At 43.4% G+C, this 23,844-nt stretch overlaps 1 protein-coding gene across 1 annotated transcript in view; it reads left to right on the forward strand.

Annotated features, from left to right (window-relative positions):
• Positions 1-348: 348 nt before the first annotated feature.
• Positions 349-23,844, forward strand: part of LOC135523627 (BAH and coiled-coil domain-containing protein 1-like) — a 61,316-nt gene continuing 37,820 nt past the window's right edge. Inside the window, 3 exon segments of the mRNA XM_064950429.1 lie at positions 349-5,012; positions 8,579-8,907; positions 22,172-22,321. Coding sequence (XP_064806501.1) covers positions 8,628-8,907; positions 22,172-22,321 — 430 coding nt within the window. The 5' untranslated portion in view covers positions 349-5,012; positions 8,579-8,627.

Below are 23,844 nucleotides of genomic sequence, written 5' to 3' on the forward strand. Positions count from 1 at the left end.
GAATATGTAGCTATACCCTTCCTAAGTTAATTCAGCTTTACCTTAGGACCATTGCATCTATACGTGACACCCCTTATTTATTTAGAATACCCAGTCGTTTTACGCACACACTAGCGCACACGCTAGAAGCAGCAGGCTCCCTTTGCCTACAGACATTGCCTCGAGCGCGGAGGCGAGTGAACTGTGCTGTGCGGACGTCCTTTGGTTCTAGAATGGTCACGGTGAAAACACAGGTCAAACAGAAAGACGCTCGTCTCTCCAGCGGAAATGAAAACTCCAGCCTGGCTTTTTGGAAGTGGGCCTTTGCTGGCAAAAAAACGCCCCGCTCTAGTAGTTTGGGTGTCAGAGGGGACGGGAAGGGAAGGGGGAAAGTGTCAGTCAAGAACGCTTTATTGCTCGATGACAATCCCTCGCGCAGGACCGGTCTGTTTCAAGAGTAATCAGTCAATCCGCATTAATTATCCGTGCGTCCCCTCCTTATAGTGTAGCTCGCGCTGGCACACAGACGAGAGAGAAGAGAAAAGTGTGTGTGTTATGCTTTCTACACACACCGAGCAGACGAGCACCCACCCAACCCCCCACCTTTTAAGTGAAAAAGAACCAATAAAAATCAGGCAGTAAAGGGCTTTTTCTTGTCACTAAATAAATTAAATGCAGATTTCTGTTTTAAGTGCGGGACCCCTTTTGTGCAGGCGAGGAACATACTTCTTTATTGTCCCGATGTCATTAGTTTTAAAGACAACGGTGCTGGAGAAAGGAATGGGAGAGAGAGGTTGGAAGGTGATTTCTTCTATATAAAAAAATCACAACGAAATTAATGAAAATGATATATTTTTTATCTAGAGGAAGGCGATTCTGTTTATCACTGAGTATGCATGCACCACCTAACTCGATGAAAGCATGTGAAATGTAGGTTGAATAGAAAACTGCCTGTCTTACATTAGAGTGATTTTACTAATGTAGTATTTCACACTTAGGCTATAGGTCTGCGTGTATCAGCCTAATGGGCACTAATGCATAAATTACAATACTGAAATGTATATTTGGCACATTTGGGGTTGGACAGTGAATCCTCAATTTTGAGGAATGGAGCAAGTCGGTGCTCACAATATCGATGATCAGATTGTGTGTGTGTGGACAAGTGGAGGCTCCAACCCATCGACAGGCCAATGGGGTCAGGACCCATGGAATGCAGGGTGCATATGTAGATTGCGAAGCGATTAGATTATTGAATTAAAACATACAAGTCTAGGTTCCTCGTTTTACATTATTTGATTTGTAATTATATTTATTAGTTCACGTCATTGCCATTGTCCACGGGGGGTGATGTTGGATCATGTTTGATGCCGCTGGTCAGATGTTGGGATTTTGGTGTTTGTTGTAGTTCTACCAAAAGGAGATTGATTGAATAATGCCGATATAAAGAGTGCATATCTAATGTTTCCTCTGATGTTTGACTGCTCATTATATCTACCCCAGAGATGCAGAGTGATCATTTTTGTAGTCTGGGATTTTTTTTGCCTAAATTATGGTTTTGCAGTCAATTAGAAATTCTAACATTTGTAAAAAATGTATGAAAACTAAAACACTAACATCTTGATTAGATAAGTCAATCCCCTGAGTCAATAAGTAAGAATCACCTTTGGCAACAATTACAGCTGTGTCTTTCCGGATAAGTCTCTAAGAGCTTTCCACACCCAGATTGTGCAATATTTGCTCATTAGGCCTATTCTTTTCAAAATGATTCAAGCTCTGTCAAATTGATTGTTGATCATTGGTAGACAACCATTTTTAGATCTTGCTATTGATTTTCAAGTAGATTTTAAGTCAAAACTGCAACTCGGCCACTCAGGAACATTCACTGTCTTCTTGGTAAGCGACTCCAGTTTAGAATTGGCCTTGTGTTTTAGGTTATTGTCCTGCTGAAAGGTGAATTCATCTCCTCTAGGATTTTGTCTGTGCATAGTTCCATTCCATTTATTTTTCATTCTGAAAAAGTCCCCAGTCCTTAACGATTACAAGAAAACCCATATCATGATACAGCCACCACTATGCTTGAAAATATAGAGAGTGGTACTCAGTAATGTGTTGTATTGGATTTTTCTCAAATACTTTATATTCAGGACAAAATGTTAATCGCTTTGCCACACTTTTTGCGGTATTACTTTATTTCCTTGCAAACATGTTTTGGAATATTTGTATTTGGTACGGGCTTCCTTCTTTTCACTCTGTCAATTGGGTTAGTATTGTGGAGTAACAACAATGTTGTTGATCCATCCTCAGTTTTCTCCTATCACAGCCATAAAACTCTGTAACTGTTTGAAAGACATAATTGGCCTCATGGTGAAACCCCTGAGTGGTTTCCTTCTTCTCAGGCAACTGAGTTAGGAAGGACGCCTGTATATTTGTAGTGACTGGGTGTATTGATTCACCATCCAAGGTGATATTAATAACTTCACCATGCTCAGAGGGATATTCAATGTCTGCTTTTTTTTAAATTGATTTTTTACCCATCTGCCAATAGGTGCCCTTCTTTGGAGGCATTGGAAACCTCCCTGGTCTCTGTGTTTGAAACTCACTTCTAGACTGAGGGACCTTACAGTGGGGTACAGAGATTATGTAGTTATTGAAAAATCATGTTAAACATTTTATTTGTTCATTTATTATTAATTTGTGCAAATTTCGAAAAACATAACTCCACTTTGACATGATGTGGTATTGCGTGTAGGCCAGTGACAACCAAATCTCAATTTCATCCATTTTAAATGCAGGATGTAACACAACATAATTTGGGAAAAGTCAAGGGATGTGAATACTTTCTGAAGGCGCTGTATGTCAGCATTGTTGTAGCATTGCGTCATAAACTAATATGTTATATTCATTTTCATTATTATTATCATTAGGCTCTTATTATTAGCTCTGTTCATTTAGTGAATTAATTATGAAATCCTCCACCATTAAAGCAATGGGACCATGCTGGTCCATTCTGAATCATGGGAGATTGGATTTAGCCTATTCTTTAGAGATGGAACATTTAAAACAAATTATTCTCTCCTTATTTTCAGCCCTTCTTGAGATAGTGTTGTTTTCTTGTAGCAAGCAATGTATGTAGCTAAGCTCAATTCATGGTAACAAGTAAAACAACACCCATTGTGAGGTATCCTTGAACAGTTATGGTAATACTCCAATTTGCGATTGTAACGTATCCTACTTACTGCGTAAAGTCGGAAATATCCACTTACTTAAGCATGGTTATTGAATAGCTGGCAATAAAAACGTACGGTAACGTTTTAGAAACACCGATGAAATGACACGAGTTTAAGGTTTTCTACCACCGAATCCGAATCGACCTCGCTCTCGCTCTTTATCTCTTTTGCAAACTAATCGTTTTTGTGGTTCGTATCTTGGAAAAACAGCATTCCCATTTCAAATAAGAGCTAAATAGTTGTTTCCTGTCATTGTAGCCGTTTTACCTTCCATTTTCTTTATGCAACGTTGTTATTCCATCGCATTAATCCGCAAATCTAGCCTCTACATTTAATACAACATGTAATTTCCCCCTTTTTAACGTATTCCCTTTGATTTAGTCACTCTTGACTCTCCTTTTGCGCTGGGGCCAACGGGGTTCGCCGTGGGGGCGCCTTGAAACAGCCTCTCCTTATCTCCTTTCATCGTTCAACCCGGGGCCGCCTTGAAACCGCAGGGCCAGTAATTGCTTTTTTCAGGCAGCCCAGTGCGGACTGGCCAGCAGCCAATCAGAACCTTGTTTACACTCTGTGATTGACAGCACCCTGGCAACATGCCAACCAATCAGACACTTTACACAGACCGAACGCTCGAGTTTTAACCCTTTACTTCCATTAAAAACAAACTGGGAATGGACTGGGAATATTAGCCTTTAGCTCATAGATTTTTAACATGGAAACACACAAGGCCATATCCTTCCTTTTTTAATTGACTAAATTAGGGAACCGTGAGCAAAACTAACCCCGAGGACAGTAATGCTATCAAATTACATTGTGATTCGATTTCCCAAACCCTGTGTGTGCGTGCGTGTGCGCGCGCGCGTGTGTGTGTCATGACAGTAAACATAAACAGACCCCAAAGTTTTTACATCCCGAGTTATTTAGTCTATTATTTGAATTGCTCCTGCATTGCTGTTGTTCTTTAATGACCTTTTAATCTACTTATTTTCTATTATATTTACCAAATGTTACAAACATATATTTGTAGGCATAATTTATAAATATGATACTCAGGTTTAAGACCTTTTAATACATGTGTTATTAAGCAAGTTATAAATAAATTAAACCGATCATCAAAACCTTTTGCCTATTTCTGGTGACACAAGTAAGGCATAAGTGTGAAGCTCTAAAAAAAATGTTATTGTAAAATAATACAAATAAAAACTGCCAATGTTATCCAAACATGTTTTATTGTTTTAACCTAGTTTGGTGATTGACGTGTAGGCCTCGTTAATGTGATCACAAAATATTCTGTTGACTTCCTAGTGATCAAAAAGTGTATATTTTCTGCTTTTCACTCACAGTGCTGCCTGTCTCCTTGCGTTTGCGTGCAGGGCATGCTGTTCTCTGGAAAGGGCTTGAATCAAACGCCCGCCGTTTTGTTTTGCGAATCCAGCAACTTCGCCATTGGTTTACGGCACCATCCAATCGGAGACTCTGTTTATCACGGGGCGCGTCTCACGGGCACGCTTCTCATTGTGTTTACCAAACCAATGGGCGAGCGCGTTCCCCTACTGTCCCTCCTTCGCGCGTAGTTGTGGCACTAGCGGATACAGTGGGAGAGTTTCTGTGTGGATGTGCGATCTTCGATTCACTAGAAGCCTGTACTTCTACGATGCATCTCTATACCTCAACTGCACAATACAATCTGCAGACTAGGATGTAACTATTTCCACGTTTTTCTTTGTTGTACGCCGCTTTTTTTCATTTGTATGTTTTCATACTATTTTTTAAATCATTAATTGTTATGCAAGGAATAACTTACCAGTAAGTAATTTCTTTATTGTATCCATTTTGAATGTGTGTGATAATAAACATGTATACTTTCAAAGTGCTGCTTTTAAGAGTCTTTGTAGTAGAAAATGTGTTTTATTTTAGACTGAGAGGGTCTGGAGCAATTATATGTAAAGAATATGCATGAATTTAATTCACACTGCACATAGATTTTATTGTTTTGTAGTAGTACAGTAAGCCTATAGTATTAATAATTAAAGTAATAACAGTCATAATATTGCTAACAAAATAATTAGAATTATAAATAGTATAATAACAAATACAATAGTGAGCATAGTGTTATATTATACAACAACAATTCATGACAATGTAGCGATTTTAATAATTGTACTTGAGCCAAGTTGCTCATGCTGTTGACAACCTAAACGCTGGTTGTTGTATAGACAATTATTATTGTACCGTTAAACAATAATCTCCAATTACTCTCATGATGAGATGAGATGCCACGTTTGCAATTTATTGTATTTTAATATAGTTTACAGTTATTTGGTTGTATCCGTTCTATTCTTTTTCGCAGTTCAGATACCACCATTTGGTGCTAAATAATGGATTAATTATATTTTTATTAGTTGATTACATAGGCTTAGCCTACTACAGTTTTTAACAGTTGTTATCGAGGGGGCTTTGCCAGTAGAGAGATCTTGACGAGTCCCACCCGGCAGTTTTCGCTGTGCTTGGAGTGTCTCTCTCGCTTAACTGGCATTTGAATATCTTGATTTACTATGCCAGTTATGACTTGTGACTTTGCTTTACAGCAAAATAGTGAATTGCACTGAGTACGCTCTTGGGCCCAACGTAAAGCCGTGTAGAGAACACATGACAATGATAGCAGTTATGTCCTTACGAGAGTCTATTCTTTTTCAGAAGATGTTTGGGCTTTCTATGCCCAAAATGCCGTACTTGTATTCCAATCTCATGCGGGGGACTGGGAAGAGAGTAGAAATTAGTGCTTGTTCCACCTCAGTGCTTATGCAGGCTTTCCATGTTGCCTATTGCCATTCGACTGGTAGTTTTCGAAGGGGGATTTTTTTTGTCTCCTGATAGTTTGACCCTTTGGGGCAGCGATTGGGGGGGTGAAAGAGAGAGTGTCTGTCACAGAGGAGTGGAAGGAAAGGAAGTCTCAGCGTCTCCTAACCTAGAGTAGCCTACTACCACGTTGATCATATTTAAATAGGCCCAGGCTACCTTGTTTTTTAATCAGATTTTAATAAGTGATTTTTAATGTGATGGGCTCTCGTCAGCTCTGTGACGCTCTTGGAGGACGGTAGGCCTTGGCTCCTACATTGAATGTAAATGTTGTTTGGGTCGAATTGCATAGTTTGAGTGGCTTCGTGTTAACGTAGAATGTAAACATTTTAGACGTTTGTTGACGACGAATAATGTAAAAATGTATCAGTGTCAAATGAGAAGAAGCCATGTACCTTTGATTGTTACAACATGACATAACATAATTGTTTTCCATATTGTCCCATTAGCCTACTTATTTATAAAGAAAATAAAAAACGTTAATTGCGTCACCAGGAATGTTTATCAATTTTTTATGTGACTATTTGAATTGTAATGGCATTTTTTAATTGCATTTAGTAATTATAGCTCTATGTAATTGAATGAAACATACTATTTTGGATCACAATGTGAGGCGTCTAGGCCCTTCATAACCAAGACCATTTTTAAACGATTGTCAACATTTTGAATGCAAATACTCTCTCTACCATACACATTGTCATGCTCAAGGATTTGGATACGTGCAAATCTCTCACTGTGTACACACACACACACACACACACACACACACACACACACACACACACACACACACACACACACACACACACGTCAGCCTATGCTGCGTGAACCTATAGGCCTCTGTTCTGTCGTTTTGAGAGAACCTTGTTTTGCTCAGGATAGAATTCCTGAAAGTTTGACTAGAAGACCTACTGTTCTAGTAGAATGTTCGCTGTATACTTTTCTCCTTGAAACAGCAAGGGGACCAGTTGGTTTAGCTCGCCATTTGATATTTTCTTTGTTCTCTTATCTTAGATTTTATTGATATCATTGAGGTTCACCAATCACCGTATCAGCCTCTATGTGCGCTGAATGGACGTGCTATGGAAGGGGCCTAATACATTGCCCAATGAGGTGTGTTTTGTGAACATAGACCCACCTATCCATATTTGAGCGCCATGGGGTGTTCCATTGAACTGAATGACTAGGGCTATAAGACACACATGGGCTTGTTGATTCCCATTCCTATATTTATTATTACGTCTCTCTCCCTGGCGGTAAATGTCATTTAGTTAGTTGTCTTATTATTCCTATATTTATTATTACGTCTCTCTCCCTGGCGGTAAATGTCATTTAGTTAGTTGTCTTATTATTCCTATATTTATTATTACGTCTCTCTCCCTGGCGGTAAACGTCATTTAGTTAGTTGTCTTATTATTCCTATATTTATTCTTACGTCTCTCCCTGGCGGTCAACGTAATTTAGTTAGTTGTCTTATTATTCCTTTATTTATTCTTACGTCTCCCTGGCGGTAAACGTCATTTAGTTAGTTGTTTTATTATACTTGGTTGCACCCACCCATGCCTACATGCATAATAAGTGATTGCCATTGTAAAAGGGTGAGATGCAATGCTGACTTAACCATTCAGTTACATTTGCTTTAAACAAGCGATTTCAATGCTTCTCTTCTCAAGCACATTCACTGGCATGTCAGTAAAGAAAAACAAATGTACAGACAGTCAATTTATGAGCCAGTCAAACTTCATTGACATGTCAGAATTGTCCCAAGTCTAACGAAATACTGTAGCTAATCCATTTCATATATCTACGTCGACATTTAAGTCTTCATAGTATTTTGTTTACCTCGACATATGTATAATGTATGCTCCTTTTAATGATGTGCAGTAGGCTATGGTCGAGGAAACAATTTTGATGCTTGAAGTTTGAGAAGGGGAACATTTGGTCTTTAATGGGCTGACTGAAAGATCAAACATTTGCTTCAGGTTTTATCTGGTTCCTTCTATCAGAGAGGGTGAGATATAGCGTCCCCCCCCCCTCCCCACCACCACCACACACACAGACTGACTCACATCTAGGTTTCAGAATACGCTGATGCAGTATAGCTTTATGGTCCCCAACAATAAAACAACCCGTAGTTTAGGATGACCACTTCTTTTGTTGTTCAGTTTGTAGCCTACCCGTCTCTTGTCTGCAATGGAGACCAAAGTAGGCGGTTTGGGTCTCGGCAAACGACCAGACTTGTAGCTTATACTTTACTGTAGGCTATTTGTTTTGGTTTAATTTAGTCAAACATATATAATTATTTTGTATTGTTTTATTTAACCTTTATTTAACTAGCCAAGTCTGATATTTTACTGATATCTAAAAACACTTAAAAGGTATACTTTTGTTATGCAAGGTAGTAGTTTTGTTGGCAACATTGTTGTGAGAATTACATGCCTAAATCATTATTTCAGAGTTTTTGTCCCATTGTTTTCAGTGCATTGACGTGGTCTTGTGTTTTCTCATTGTAGAACATGACCGGGACATACCTTTTGGTCGGCAAGGCAAAAACTCGACTGAATGCAAGACGACCTATCCGAAGTTCATAAAAGGGATTATTGCATCTGGGAAGCGTTCGATGCTTCTGGCTTTTCCTCTGGATTGGGGGATTTATTTCTTCTCGACAGAATGGAAAGCCGGGATTTCGCTCCTCCACACCACCTCTTGACAGAGCGGGGCGCGTTGGTTCACCATGCCGCGTCTCGGATAACTCCTGGCGGCCACAGCACCGTGCAGCACCCCGCTCATTTCCAGCCCGGAAAATATTATCCCTCTCACATCTCCATGGCCCCACATTCAGGTTGGTGTGAATACGAATTTGTTATGCAAAATAAGATGATTTATACAATTGTATTAAAACCTCTATGGTGTTTTTTGGCTGTTGGAAAGTGCTAACCTACAGACAGTTTATATTGTCTTTATTTACCGCCCCACCCACCCCCCACTCCCTTAAAAACTTAACTCTTGACGTTTTTCAGTGAAGAACGATAATTTATTGGAAAAGGAAATGAGTTAGTCGATGTGGTCATTCAGGAAATTAGCACTTGCTGTGGACTCTTTAGATATTTAATGTTTCAGTTTTAGGCAAAATGACGTTTTATTGAACTGTTTAGTGTTGTTTTTTACTTACCTGGTCAGAACTGATTCACTGGGTAAACACTGGTTGAAATAACGTTGTTTACACGTCATTTCAATTCAATTACTTTGAACCAATGTGGAATAGACGATGATTTGATGTCTGTGCCCAGTGGGAGTGTACTTTAATATGACAAAGAATCGTGCATCTTGTCAAACTAAGCACAAAATAAGATTATTTTGTTGAATTGCAAATTTAGTGAGATTAGTCTTATTCTAGACAAGACAATTTCTATTAAGAACAATATATACAACGTCAGGCCTATTTTTAGATTACAGCCTATTATAACCTAGAGTATTGCATAATTCAGAAATATGATGGGATTATTCAGAAATCTATGGGATTATTATTATTATAATTAATTTGCTTTCAAGTGACATGGAATCTTATTTTATATGGTTTGATAGTTTCACTCAAAAATGTCAGTTTAATGAAATTGATTAATCATACTGTTATAATTGGGTTTTAATCCATTTGTAACTTTATATTGCCTTATTTACCATCAATCATTTGTTATTTGCTAAGATTATTGGTGTATGTGCGCAGGCAGGCTCTGTACTGCAGGGTGAGTGTGGTGCGTGTGGAGGTGGAAGGGGTTAAGCGCGAGCTGGTGCGTTCCATTCGGTTATCGGTGAGGCCCCGGGACTGTCCTGTGTCTGGGACCGGAGATCAGTCCGGTGGGAGCGGAGCTCGCGCTAATAGAGGTGCACGTAATACCAGAAAATCCAGTTTATGTTATTCAGCACGGACGTGACGGGGCGAGAATGGTTTGACAGTGCATGCATTAGATTTTAAAAGTAGCTTTGGTATCCTGCCCCAAAGGAGGAGGAGAAGCGGGAGGGAACTGGTAAGGTGTGTGTCTGTGGGTTGGGGGAGGGGTGTCTGCTGCACCTAATCATGTATTGAATCATATAACCGAGCGGATGTGTGTAGAAATCTAAAATAAATGTGTCTTGAGTGAAATCACATGAATTACTTATGTTGAGAGGAAGAACCTGTGTTGTCCTAATATTTCTGAAAATGACTTTTCCAGCCGTAGATGTTTGTGTAAATATATTACGCCTATCAATTAAATTATGCATTTGAATCGTTTTGTCTCTCCTGTAATAGGAGAGATTCACAGTGAACGACATCGTAGACTGCATATATGCCTTAAATCTACAAGACTAATGGCACACTAGATAGAACATCCAAGAAAGTTATACAGGCATATGCGTTTCTTTTTTTCTTCGCTTTCATTCAAATAAGAAATGCCAGGCTGTCTTTTTAAATACAAATGTAGTGACTATACCTTTTGAATGAAGATTGAATGAAGTAAAAATAACAAAATAAAAGAAGATGGGAATTATGGTTAAATTGACAAATTATATAGAGACTGTATTTATTCCCACCACTCATGTTTATCATAACAATTTGCGTTACAGTTATTTGCAGGTGTCTTATTCAATAGGTTAATTGGGGCTTAAAAAATAATAATCTTTAGAAGTTTTAGGACTTTCCCCATTTGGCACAGAAGAATTCAGTAGTTATGCCAAGTTAATTTAATGTAGAATAATTCAATAACGTTATTTAATAATTTGTTTGTGAATATTTTATAATTATTGCTTTTTTGAGGTCTAAGGACATTTTATTATATTGTTTGTATATAATTTAATCACCCAATAGAGAAAATACTAATATTGAGGTAAATGAGTGGTGTATATGCCTGCCTGGGTTATCTTGTGCACTATCTTACCCTAAAATACTGAAGTTGGAAGGTTGATTGGTGATCTAACCATAGTTCTAAAGTTTGAGGTTACTGAGGCCATATCTAGATGACACTGGTCACATACAATATCCTGCTCTTCTAAACCAACACCGTCGCCTTTATGATCATCTTACAGCATATATAGCTGTGTATTTGGAGAGTGTTAGGAATTGGCTGCTCTCTTTACTTGTACAGTCACTTTGGTAGTGAGGCTATTATCTTACCACAGAATATTATTGAAATAATAATAACTATATTAAATGCTATTATATAGTACTTTAGCATTTATATAGTCTGTTAACATTTATATAGTTTTCAAAGAGCTTTACATTGTATTTGATTATATTTAGAATACCAGAGCTTCGGTATTCCTTCATTATTCCTGATGGCCGACTGACATTCTGATGGGTATTGTTTTTTGGATGGGCTTCTGGTGTAATGGGGCTGGGGAGGGGGGAACTTTGTGCCCCCTTGAGATTCAGATAGCTGTCTGCCTGGCCTAGCCCTCTGGGCAGGGGGTTGATGTGATGTGAGGTGCAGGCAGGGCAGGGGGGAGGCAGGGGGAGGAGGAAAGGGTTTCAGGGTTTGGGGGTTAGTTAGATCTCCTCTCCCCGGGACTACTCCCCTGCCAAAACACACACACACACACACACACACACACACACACACACACACACACACACACACACACACACACACACACACACACACACACACACACACACACACACACACACACACACACACACACACACACACACACACACACACACACACACACACACACACACACACACACACAGAGATTCACCAATGTTTTGCTTCTGCAGCAGGGTAATTCCAGAATCTAATTTTTGGATATGGAGAGGAAAAATGTCAATTTCCTTATTTTGTCGTTGTTGTTTGTTCTAAATCTGTAACATGATCCATCTATAACGTCCACGTCCTTATAAGGATCAGCATGGTGTCTGTTGACGAGGTGACTGAGTTATAACTGTTATATAGCGTAACTATAAACCTCAGCCCCTCCGATGAACACCAGTGATATAGCGTTGGCAGTGAGGGTTTGATATCTGCGCTAGGACTCTTTGTCTTTCTATTCCTCATATCTATTTCCTCTTGTATGCATTTCTTTCTTTCTTTCTTTCTTTCTTTCTTTCTTTCTTTCTTTCTTTCTTTCTTTCTTTCTTTCTTTCTTTCTTTCTTTCTTTCTTTCTTTCTTTCTTTCTCCCCCTCTCTGTGATGTTAGCCTCTAGGCGGTAGTTGTTTCAGTGCAGGTGTGTGTGTGTGTGTGTGTGTGTGTGTAGACAGACAGTTGTCTTGTCTGGAGGTGTATAGTTGTACAGGTGTGCTGTATCACCGAGGGTGTGGCTGAGCCTGTCCTTGCACAGGTGTGTCACTTCTCAGAAGGTGTGGATTGGCGGGTATGTGTGTGTGCACATTTTTAAGAGGGAAAGAGGCCAACTCTGATGTAGTCATTGTGCCCTTGAAGCTGCACTACATGCACACACACACACACACACACACACACACACACACACACACACACACACACACACACACACACACACACACACACACACACACACACACACACACACACACACACACACACACACACACACACACACACACACAGCAGCTCAGGCTTAATAATCATGTTTCAGAGAGACCTGCAGACCTGGCTGTCAGACCCTCGTTGGCTCTCTCTTTCTTTAATCTATCTCTTTTCCTCTCGCTCTATTCTTCCCCCTTTTCTCTCCCTCCCGTCTCTCTTCCTTTCTCCTCAAGTGCTGTGTCTGGTTATGTCAGCGATGGCTCCTACACTGTGCCGCCTGTTTGTGCTGTGTGTCGTGTGTTTGTGTGTGATGTGTGTCGTGTGTTTGTGTGCGCTGTGTGTGTGTGTGTGTGTATCAGACGCTGTCTCACACTCCGCAGCCCTGTCCAGTCATCCTGATGCTCTTGTAACAGCTCTCGTTGCGACTCAGAGCCAGCGAGCAAGCTGATTGGCTAAGGTGTTTCAGGTGCTCTAGCCTTAGGGTGCCATGACTTTGATTGCCACGGTTACAGAAACGAGATACCCTGTCCCCCCCCCCCTATACCCCCCCCCTCCAATCCAATGGCAGACTAGTTAGTGCCTTCTGTCTGTGTGTCTGTCTGTGTGCCTGTCTGTGTGTCTTTAGAAAGTGGAGGAGAACAGTGGAGTGGGCCTCTGATCATAGTTGAAAGGATAGCCGGGAATCTTTTCTAGAACAGTTTTAAAAGCCTCTACGGGAGTAGGGAGAATGTGTCTCTTTACAGCCTGACACACCAGCCCTTATCACCCACCACAGGTCTCACTATTGGTGATTTCTGCTCACATTGTTGTAATACTTGGAGGAGGAGAAGGAGGAGGAGGGAAGGAGGATAAGAGGAATGAGCATATGAAGAAAGGATAAAGGGATGAGTGAGAAGGGAAGAGTAAGAGAGGAGGAGGAAATAAGGAAGAGAGGAGTTAACTGGACGAAGAGAGAGAGACCAGTTGGAGGGAGATGAGAGAGGGAGGGAGGGAGAGAAAGGAGGAGAGGAGAGGGGGAATAAAACAGCAGGAAGGTGACGATGGAGGGAGAGTAGAGGGGGGAGGCTAGGAGGAGAGAGGGAAAGGAGGAATGGAGAGGGGGAAGAGAGAGAGAGCGAGAGTGGCTGAGCGTTTCCACCTGGTTGATAATCCAGTCAGATTACTGCCGCCTGACAGCACGGACCGTCGTCCCCGGCAACTCATCCGAGCGTCTCCGCGGGAACACGCTGGCTCTTAAGTGGTGTGTGTGCGTGTGTGTGTGTGTCAGTGATGAGTCAGCAGATCTGCTCAGCCATAGGCAGAGACAGAGACAGGCCCCAGCCCCCTTCTCCGTCCTCCCCAGGGAACAAGACTTCATATGGGGCAAGGCAGCTGAGGCAACCCCCTCTACGGAGCTGGAGATGGTGGTGGTAGCGTTAGCGGGTGGTTGGGTTGGTGGTGTGGATCATGTGGTTTAGCCTACAAGACCTCTTCTCCTCTTCTACTACCACACCTTCTACTACCACACACACACACACACACACACACACACACACACACACACACACACACACACACACACACACACACACACACACACACACACACACACACACACACACACACACACACACACACACACACACACACACACAGACACAGACACAGACACAGACACAGGTATGTTGTTGTATGGGGTGACTAATTCTACTCTGCATCTGTTCTGTAGGGTGTTTGTCAGTGGCACTGCTGTAGCATGTATTAACGTAACCAGTCCGTTTTTGGTTGTAAAATTCTGGGATGTGTACTGATGGACGATGACTGAAGATCTATATGAATGAAAAGACCAGCAGGAATTCCCTCTACTTCTCATCCCCTCTCTCTCTTGTCTGTACTTCTCTCTTTCACTCAATCTCTTTCTAGATCGCTCCCCCCCGATGTTGTTAATAGCCCATCCCGGTCTCTCTCGGCTCGTAGCCAGCTCACTAAATCAGAAACGATTGGAGGATTTGGCAGAGGGAGTAAGAGCTCAGCGCAGCGCCTTTGAAGTCAGAGAATGAGAGAAAAATTGTATTTTAAACAGCCCGCAAAACACAACGCTAAAAGTGCTTCTTGTTCTTTAGGATGAAGGGGAGGTGTGTGTGTACCGCTATGCGTGGTGTGTGTGTGTGTGTGCGTGTGTACCGCTATGTGTGGTGTGTGTGTGTGTGAGAGAAAGGGGGACAGAAGTAGTTGTGCAATAGTGGACACGGCTTTTAAGTGTGTGTGTGTGTGTGTGTGTGTGTGTGTGTGTGTGTGTGTGTGTGTGTGTGTGTGTGTGTGTGCGTGCGTGTGTGCGTGTGTGTGCATTCGTCTGTGTGCAGGCGTACAGTGCCTGGTGTTTATGGTATTATTGTGGATTGCTACCTCTTGCCTTGAGGCCAAGGCATCCACTGTTTACATGAGCCAGAGCGATGACATAATTTCACAGGGACAGACATGATGTCATCCACGACGGGATTCCTCCTTGGGCTGGTCTGACACCTGAAAAACACAGTAGTGTCCAGAGATGCAGCCACGGCAACCCTCCCTACAGCAATCATCAATACCTGGAGAAAGCCACCTGAAATGGCCCTGAAATGTACAGCTGAAGTGTGTGTGCTTCTTATTAAGTTAATGTCAGCTCTGTTTACTGCATCTCAGCTCTATTTGATTCATTTGGCTCATTCATATTATAATGCAGTCCATTGAGCAGTGTTTGTGTGTTAATGTCAGGGTCTTAGATGGATGGAGAGGTCCTGAGTTCACAAAGATGTGAGGGAATATAGAGGGACAGTGAGAATAAAGGGCATGGAGGATAGAGGGACAGTGAGAATAAAGGGCATGGAGGATAAAGGGACAGTAAGGATAAAGGGCATGGAGGATAGAGGGACAGTGAGGATAAAGGGCATGGAGGATAGAGGGACAGTGAGGATAAAGAGCATGGAGGATAGAGGGACAGTGAGGATAAAGGGCATGGAGGATAGAGGGACAGTGAGGGTAAAGGGTATGGAGGATAGAGGGACAGTGAGGATAAAGGGCATGGAGGATAGAGGGACAGTGAGGGTAAAGGGCTTGGAGGATCTGCCTGAAGTTGAGGGAGCATGATCCTTTCATTTGATTCTATTCTGTTGTTTTCTCTTCTCTCCCTTCTTTCCCTCCTGTTCTCCATGACAAACTCTTAATCAAATGTACTCTATCTCTCAAGCCCTTTGTCCTGTATGGACTGGAAACTGTTCAGTCTGACAAACTCTATATTGGAAAATATTTTTTGGCCATGAGGGTTACCTAAAACCAGAAAGGTTGAGTATAAACTGTTGTTTATCTGGTCCAGCAATGGCCAGTGTGTGTGTGTGTGTGTAGATGAGCGAGTGTTTATTTTCTGTGTGCATACAAGGAAGTGACTGTGTGGAACAGTGTGGAACGGTACACCGTAACACATGAAAGCGTTAAGTATATTCAGGATCCTCTGTTGAATATACATGCAGATCTGTGAGTGTGTTCCTGTCTCCTGAAAGCTCTCACCCGAGTGAGAGAGAGAGGAAGAGGGTGAAGAAGCAAGAAAAGAGAGAGACAGAGAGAAAAAACGAGAAAAAAAAAACAACAAAGATCTGTCATCAGTCATTCATGGATAATCAGTCTCGTGGGACACACACACACACACACACACACACACACACACACACACACACACACACACACACACACACACACACACACACACACACACACACACACACACACACACACACACAACACACACACACACACACACACACACACACACACACACACACACACACACACACACACACACACACACCCTGCCGCCAGGGTCCTAATCCTTTGGGGACTCATTGTGCCTGTGTGTATGCCTATCAACATTTTGGCTGTTCGCTGATTAAAACCAAACTCTCATTTTTTTGCTTCATTCTCTCTATCTTTGATTGCAAGTGTAGTATTTCTCCTCCTTTTTGTCTTTACTTTCATGTCACCTTTATCATTATCTGTTGTCCTTTTCGATCATTTTCATAAGAATATGTGTTTTATGTTGGAAGCCTGCGCGCATGCATTACGTGTGTGCTTTTGTGCTTACTTATGCATGCTTGATTCGAATGCGTGCCTATCAGTCAGTGTTTTTCTGTGCATATGTGTGCACATCTATGTGTGTGTCTGTCTGCGAGTTGCACCCAAAGCTCTTTGGATTCTCATTGGATTCATAGCTCCCCCCCCCCCCGTCTCTCACTCTCTTCAATAATGCCTTTATTGGCAGGAAATTCCCTTGTAAATATTGCCAAAGTCAGGGAATATGAAATGGGACTAGATTGAATAGCTTACATATAGATGTGGTTAGGTTAGGTTGGGCTCGCTTTCCTCCTCTCTCTCATTCCCTCTCTCTCCCTCATCTCTATTGCTCTCTCGCTCTCACTCAACTCTCTCCCTCAACTCTCTCCCTCAACTCTCTCACTCAACTCTCTCACTCACTGTCTCTCACTCATATGCTCTCCCTCTCCTATTTGCTCTATCTCTCATAATCGTAGCCTAGTAACCTCTGTTCCCCTCTCATATGCTGCTTGCATGGGCACATGACTGAAGACACACACGCGCTAATGCTTGGTGTAGATATTGTGCACGCACACTGACACCTGTGCCGAGCGCCCTTAATATTCTATTTAGGTAAAGCAAAGTGCTGCATGCATAAACCACAACCCACACACATAAACAAACATGCACGCGGGCGAGCACACACACACACACGCACGCACGCATGCACGCACGCACGCACGCACGCACACACACACACACACACACACACACACACACACACACACACACACACACACACACACACACACACACACACACACACACACACAAACAAACAGTGATGCTTGTTGTAGATGTAGTACTCTGAGGGTGCTTGTGTTGAGTAGGTGGGTACAGGGTTTGTTCTACATTTAGATAAGCATGCACAACAGAGCATTGGCAATACTGTCTCTCTCCTCTCTCTCTCTCTCTGTCTCTCTTTTGCTCTCTCTGTCTGTCTGTCTCTCTCACTCACTCTCTCTCCTGTCTGTCTCTCTCCCCTCTCGTTCTGTCTGTCTCCTCTCTTTGCATGGTTCATGTGTGTTTTGAATCAGCCAGGGCTATAGGCTGAATGGACAAGAGGTGTGGCAGAGACAAATCTGGGCCAAGGAGTGAAGGCTAGACACACACTCTTGCACTATTGACTCCCATCAGTCTTCTGCAGTAAAGGCAGATCACCACAGGCTCTCCAGAAATATCATCCACCCATGTGCTTTTCATTAGTGTGGACTTGGATGGCCCATATCCCCACATCCTGTTACTATGGTGAACATGGAAAGTTCACTCATCCCTTTACTTCCTGAAAGGCCATATATGGCTGTTCCTTCCACTGTGGGCTGGGTGAGGTCTAGCCAGAAGAACTCGGCTGTTATGATACTGGAGCCATTTCTTCCTCTCCTAATGGGTTAATCAGGGCCTGATTCTTTAACTTGAAAACGGACTAAAGTGATGTCAGCTGAGGGATGCCGGTCCATGGACCAGGGGATGGGAAAAGGTGGTTCCAATGTCTCAGGGCAGATGGTGTTCTGCAATCCACTGTTTAACACTTGAGTCATTCGCACAACTTCCGTTCTTCTTTCAAATCAGCATCTGACTCAGATCTTGGAAACAGCTGTTTGCCGTCTGTAAGCAATCAAATGCCGAGAACCAGCAGACTCTCATCTTGGGGTAACAGGGTAGGGGTATACTAGGGGTAACGGGGTAGTGGGGACCTGAATGTGTGTTATAAGGTTCCCCCTTATTTAACCCTTCAGTACAGAAAGAAATAGAGGGTGAGAGAAAGAGAAAGAGAGAAAAATAAAGAAAGGTTCCCCCTCTCTTCCCTTCCTGTACATATTCTGCTGATTTATGCGCCTCAGAGGGAAATCTCTCATTTGTAGCTTTTCATCTATTTTTTTCATTTCTTTCTTTTTTTCCTTTCTCTCTCTCCAGCTCCTGTAATGTAATTCAGTACTGCTGGTTGTCCCAGGCGACATGCTCTCTCTCTATCGCTCTGCCTCGCTAGCACTCTCTCCTACACACACACACACACACACACACACACACACACACACACACACACACACACACACACACACACACACACACACACACACACACACACACACACACACACACACACACACACACACACACACACACACACACATACACACACACACACACACACATTCATTCTCTCACCATTTCTCTCTCTCTCTCTCTCTCTCTCTGCCTCTCTCTCTCTTTGATGAAGTAACATGAATGAGTCAGGAAAAGAACTGTAGAGGGACAAAAGAGGCAGAACTGAAGGGAAAAGCAATCTAGATCTTGTTTAACAAAAAGCCTCTCTTTTTCTGGCTGTGTGTGAGTTTTTTTGTAAACACTGCTTGGCGCCTGCTCACATTTGTAGGGTGTGTGTGTGTGTCCGTGTGTACCACTGCCACCTTATTTGAGTACCCCTGTCACCTTTGCAATTCCTTCCCATCAAAACATATGAGAAAGACCTGCCACACACTCGCTGAGGGCGGTGTGCCAGGACTGTGGGTGGTTGGAGCCTGTTGAAAGGGTCGGACGGAGGGGAAGGTGCCAACTGTGCAGCAGTGAGCGGAACAGCTCAGCTAACAAGAGTCAGAACCTCTGGTACACGCAGGGAGACACACACACACACACTTTTTTCTCTCCTTTTCCACTCCTATTCTGTCAATTTTTAAAATTGTATTCATTATTTTGCAGTATATTTGTGTCAAGTGGAGGTAGTGTGTGTTGTGTTCAGTGGTCAGTGTGTCGGCATGTGGATAGAGGCACTGTTAATTGGCTAAAGTGACAATAGACCACAAGTGGATATTGATCTCCGATTGGCTGCTGATCGATTGAATCTACCAACTTCCCGTCTCCCAGGAGTGTGTGTGTGTGCCAGGGAGTGTGCGTGCACGTGTGTGTGTGTCCATTGACCAGGAACAGTCCATTCAAGCAAGAATAGGCTACTAGGAGGAAGGTTATTCACAGTGAGCTAAACTGAAGGAAAATTCTCTTCATCTCGCCCTTCTCTCTCTATGTGTTTGAAAGTTCCTCATAACATCCCTCACTCTTTTTTTTCATAATAGTAGTGTGTGTGTGTGTGTGTGTGTGTGTGTTTGTGTGTGTGTGTGTGTGTGTGTTTGTGTGTGTGTGTGTGCGTGTGTGCGTGTGTGTGTGTGTGTGTGTGTGTGTGTGTGTGTGTGTGTGTGTGAGACAGAGATAGAGACAGAGACAGAGACAAAGAGAGACCTTGAGTTGTCTGGTCAGTCATGTTTTCACTCTGCTTCTCCGAGCCAAATACCACTCTGCTGCTGTGGACAAGAAACCGACCAAAGGGAGTGTGTGTGTGTGTTTGTGTACTTGTGGCTTTTAACAGAACTGGGCTCACATTTGCAGAAGACAACCAGATCTGGGAATATTGGGATATGGAAGTATTGTTGATACTCGTCAGTAATGTGGTCTCCAGAACCATCTCTGGTGTCTCCCAGGTGATGTCTTCAGTGTCAAAGGTCATAGATGCGAGGTCATGGATGGAGGCATGGGAAGACAGCATCTGCTAGGCCAATCAGAGATATTGTGCTTGGTGTCCTTGACATTCTCTATGAGCCACTTCCCTATACCAAGACCCTCCTTTTCTCCTACCTCTTAGCCTGTATGCCCATCTGTCTGTCTATCTACTATAACTTGTGGATGTTAACATGTGGTTGTCTTACCAAACATGGCTACAATGTTGAATGCAGAAACAAACAGTTTGGTACCGGAGCTCTGGTTTAGATCTGAGATAGAGGTTATTTCTGGTTGTGATATACAACACATCTGGAATGTGGGGTCTCAACAATCTCTCCCAGTCTCACTGAAGAATTAGACGTTCATCTACGTTCTCCAAACGTGAAGTAAAGGGTTACGTTTAGGCACTTATTCCCGAATGGTTAAGGTTTGGGATAGGGTTGGAATAACAATCCAATGTCTCCACGACTGGGACCAAACACGCAACCTTCTGATCCAGAGTTATGCCCATCCACCACCCCTGTCCACAACACTCGAGCAAAACCCAAGCCTACTTGATGGTAATAACGCTCACCGTTGCCCCTAGTGGCCGGTTGTGAAGGCATTACCCGACGTCCTCAGGAGATGGATAAATGTCACATTTTGATGACAATCTTGAACGATCCCCCTGGGGGCCAGGCTGTGTGTTTTTACAAGGCTTGGGAGACATTTTACAATTGAGAAAGAGAGGAGAGAGCGACAGAGCAACAGAGAGGAGCAGGAGTAGAAGAGAGAGATGCGGATAGATTGAGAGAGAGAGAGAGAGAGAGAGAGAGAGAGAGAGAGAGAGAGAGAGAGAGAGATAGAGGGAGAGATAGAAGGATGAAAGCAACAAAGGGAAGTGGAGAGAGAGGAAAAGGAGGAGATGAATATGGTGGCAGTTGGCTTCTGAAAGGATTTTCCATATCAGCGGCCCACAGGGAGAACAAATATGATTTTCTCCTCAACACACAGACGGAAAACAGAGCAGAACGAGAGGAGTGGAGTGAAAGACAGAGGAACATGAGAGATGGAAATCGTGTGATAGACTCTCTATCTGGCTTGAATTTACCCTGTTTTGTTTGAGAACTGATTTCCAGGACATCGATGTGTTGTGTGTGTGTGTGTGTGTGTGTGTGTGTGTGTGTGTGTGTGTGTGTGTTTGTGCGTGTATGTGTGTGTGTCCGTCCTCTATCTGAACCCCTGTGATGCAGCGTGGGAACCTAACCTCACACACGTCTGGAGTGTTTTCTAGGATGGCCACTAGTTCACAGTTAGTACAACCGTCAAGGCAGACAGACAATTGTCTTCCGGGGGAGAGAGAGTTGAGAGAGAGACAGAGAAAACAACAGTCTGGTATGGGAAGTCATCAGGTTTATTATGACTACACTGAGCCCAGAGAAACTATAGACGGTAAATAATATGGCTTCTCCTTTTAGATTGAGAGGGTGTGTGTGTGTGTGTGTGTGTGTGTGTGCCTGTGTGTGTTTGCCCCAGCTGTAATAACAGAACGCCCCCTGTCCCGCCTCCTTGTCCACAGACCATCGCCCCTTTCCTGTCCCCTTCAGTCTCTTACCCCCTCCTCACATCCCATCCTATCACATGATTATTGACCCTATTCTGTTCAAACACTGTGTGTGTATGTGTGTGTGTGTGTGTGTGTGTGTGTGTGTAGAGACAGCAGCTCAGATTAAAAGCAGTTGAGAGTTCTTGTGGTTGTTTGGGTGTTTTGTAGTGGTCTGACTGTCAAGGGCGTGACTGTGTGTGTCTGTGTGTGTATGTGCGCGCGCCCGTGCGAGTGTGTGTTTGCAGGCATTGTGTGCCACAGACTGCTGTGGCTATTTTGTCTGCCAAAGGTTTTGAGCAAGGTTAAACAGTGTTTCTCTATCTATCTCTCTCAACACAAGAAGCTTTACAAGTGAAATAACTTACATTTCTCTCTCTCTCTCTCTCTCTCTCTCTCTCTCTCTCTCTCTCTCTCTCTCTCTCTCTCTCTCTCTCTGTCTTTCTCTCAGGTGCGTCGTTCATGGGCTCATTCCTGGCCAGCAGTTTGGGCTCTCCCCAGTCTCACCCATCTGGCCCCCCTGCCTCCCCTTCCTCGCCCTCCTACAGGGGAGTACCTCACTCCAGCGCATCTCCCATCTGGTTCCCCCACTCACATGAAGGTAAGACACACACACACACACACACACACACACACACACACACACACACACACACACACACACACACACACACACACACACACACACACACACACACACACACACACACACACACACACACACACACACGCACACACACACATACACACCAGGCTGTGTAGGCCTTGGAGTGTTGCTGTGTAAACAGAAACGTGACTGGTCCCTGTTTCAGCTCAGAGCTTCTTTAAGGCACATAATGACTCTGTCTATCTATCAGACCTGGGATTACACTCTCTGGGAACAGGGAATGGGAGGGTGTGTGTGTGGATGTGTGTGTGCATGCTTGCTCACTCTCTCTGTTGCCCCACTCCTTTCTCTCTCCCCCTCTCTCATAGTCTTTCCCCTCTCATCTCTTCTCTCAGTCCCGTCTCTCCTCACTTACCCCAGCTCTCCTTGTGGGTATCAGGAGTGTAGCTTCAGGTTTCGGGAGCCCCTATACCCCGTCGCCCCCCTCTCTCAGACCGCAGCCCCGCCCTCAGGGCCCCTCTGGGCTAACCGACCTCCAACGGCCCCTTCCTGCTACACACACATACACGTGTTTTGTGTCTTCTGGAAGGGTGCACCATGTCTTCTTTTGGCTGTTAACCGTTTGCGGTCAGAAAGAGTGGTTGTCTCAGTTATCTACCCCAGTCAGGTGTGTGTCTGTGTCTGTGTGTGTGAGCATGCGTGTGTGCGTGCGTGTGTGCGTGTGTGCGTGTGTGCGTGTGTGTGTGTGTGTGTGTGTGTGTGTGCAGTTTCAAGGGGAGATGAGCTAAAACAGATAACACAAAACAGAATGTTGTTTTCAGCGTTTCTCAACTAATCACCGACGGTTTGGAATACTCACTGCATGCGTGTGTATATGTGTGAAAAGGTATGTTTGTGTATCTGTTTATGCATGTTAGTGTAGGTAGGTGCAGATATATACTGTGAAAGCAGCATACTAGTCAGAGAGAGGGAGAGTTGATCATGTTTTCTTGTTGTTCATGTAAGACTGCCTGGAGCTTATTTGGATTGAATTGAATTCATAGAAAGAGTAAAAGAGAGCGGAAGTGTTGAATTGTGAGAGCAAGACAGTGAGAGCAGGAGAAATACAGGGAGAGGGAGTGGGGAGAAAAAGAGAGGGGGCAAGAGAGTGAGGGGGAGAGTGGAGAAAAACAGAGGGGGAGAGAGCGAGGGGTGAGACAGAGAGGAGAAAAAGAGAGAGGAGATAAAGAGAGAGGAGAAAAAGAGAGGGGGAGAGAGAGAGGGGAAGAGAGAGGAGAAAAGAGAGGGGGGAGAGAGCAATGGGGCGAGAGAGAGGGGAAAAAGAGAGGGGGAGAGAGAGAGGAGAAAAAGAGAGGGGGAAAGAGAGGAGAAAAAGAGAGGGGGAGAGAGAGGAGAAAAAAGAGGGGGAGAGAGAGGAGAAAAGAGAGGGGGAGAGAGCAAGGGGGGGAGAGAGAGGAGAAAAAGAGAAGGGGAGAGAGCAAGGGGGCGAGAGAGAGGAGAAAAAGAGAGGGGGGAGA

Source organism: Oncorhynchus masou, chromosome 31 (genome assembly GCF_036934945.1).
Source record: "Oncorhynchus masou masou isolate Uvic2021 chromosome 31, UVic_Omas_1.1, whole genome shotgun sequence".
In the NCBI taxonomy this organism is placed as follows: Eukaryota; Metazoa; Chordata; class Actinopteri; order Salmoniformes; family Salmonidae; genus Oncorhynchus; species Oncorhynchus masou.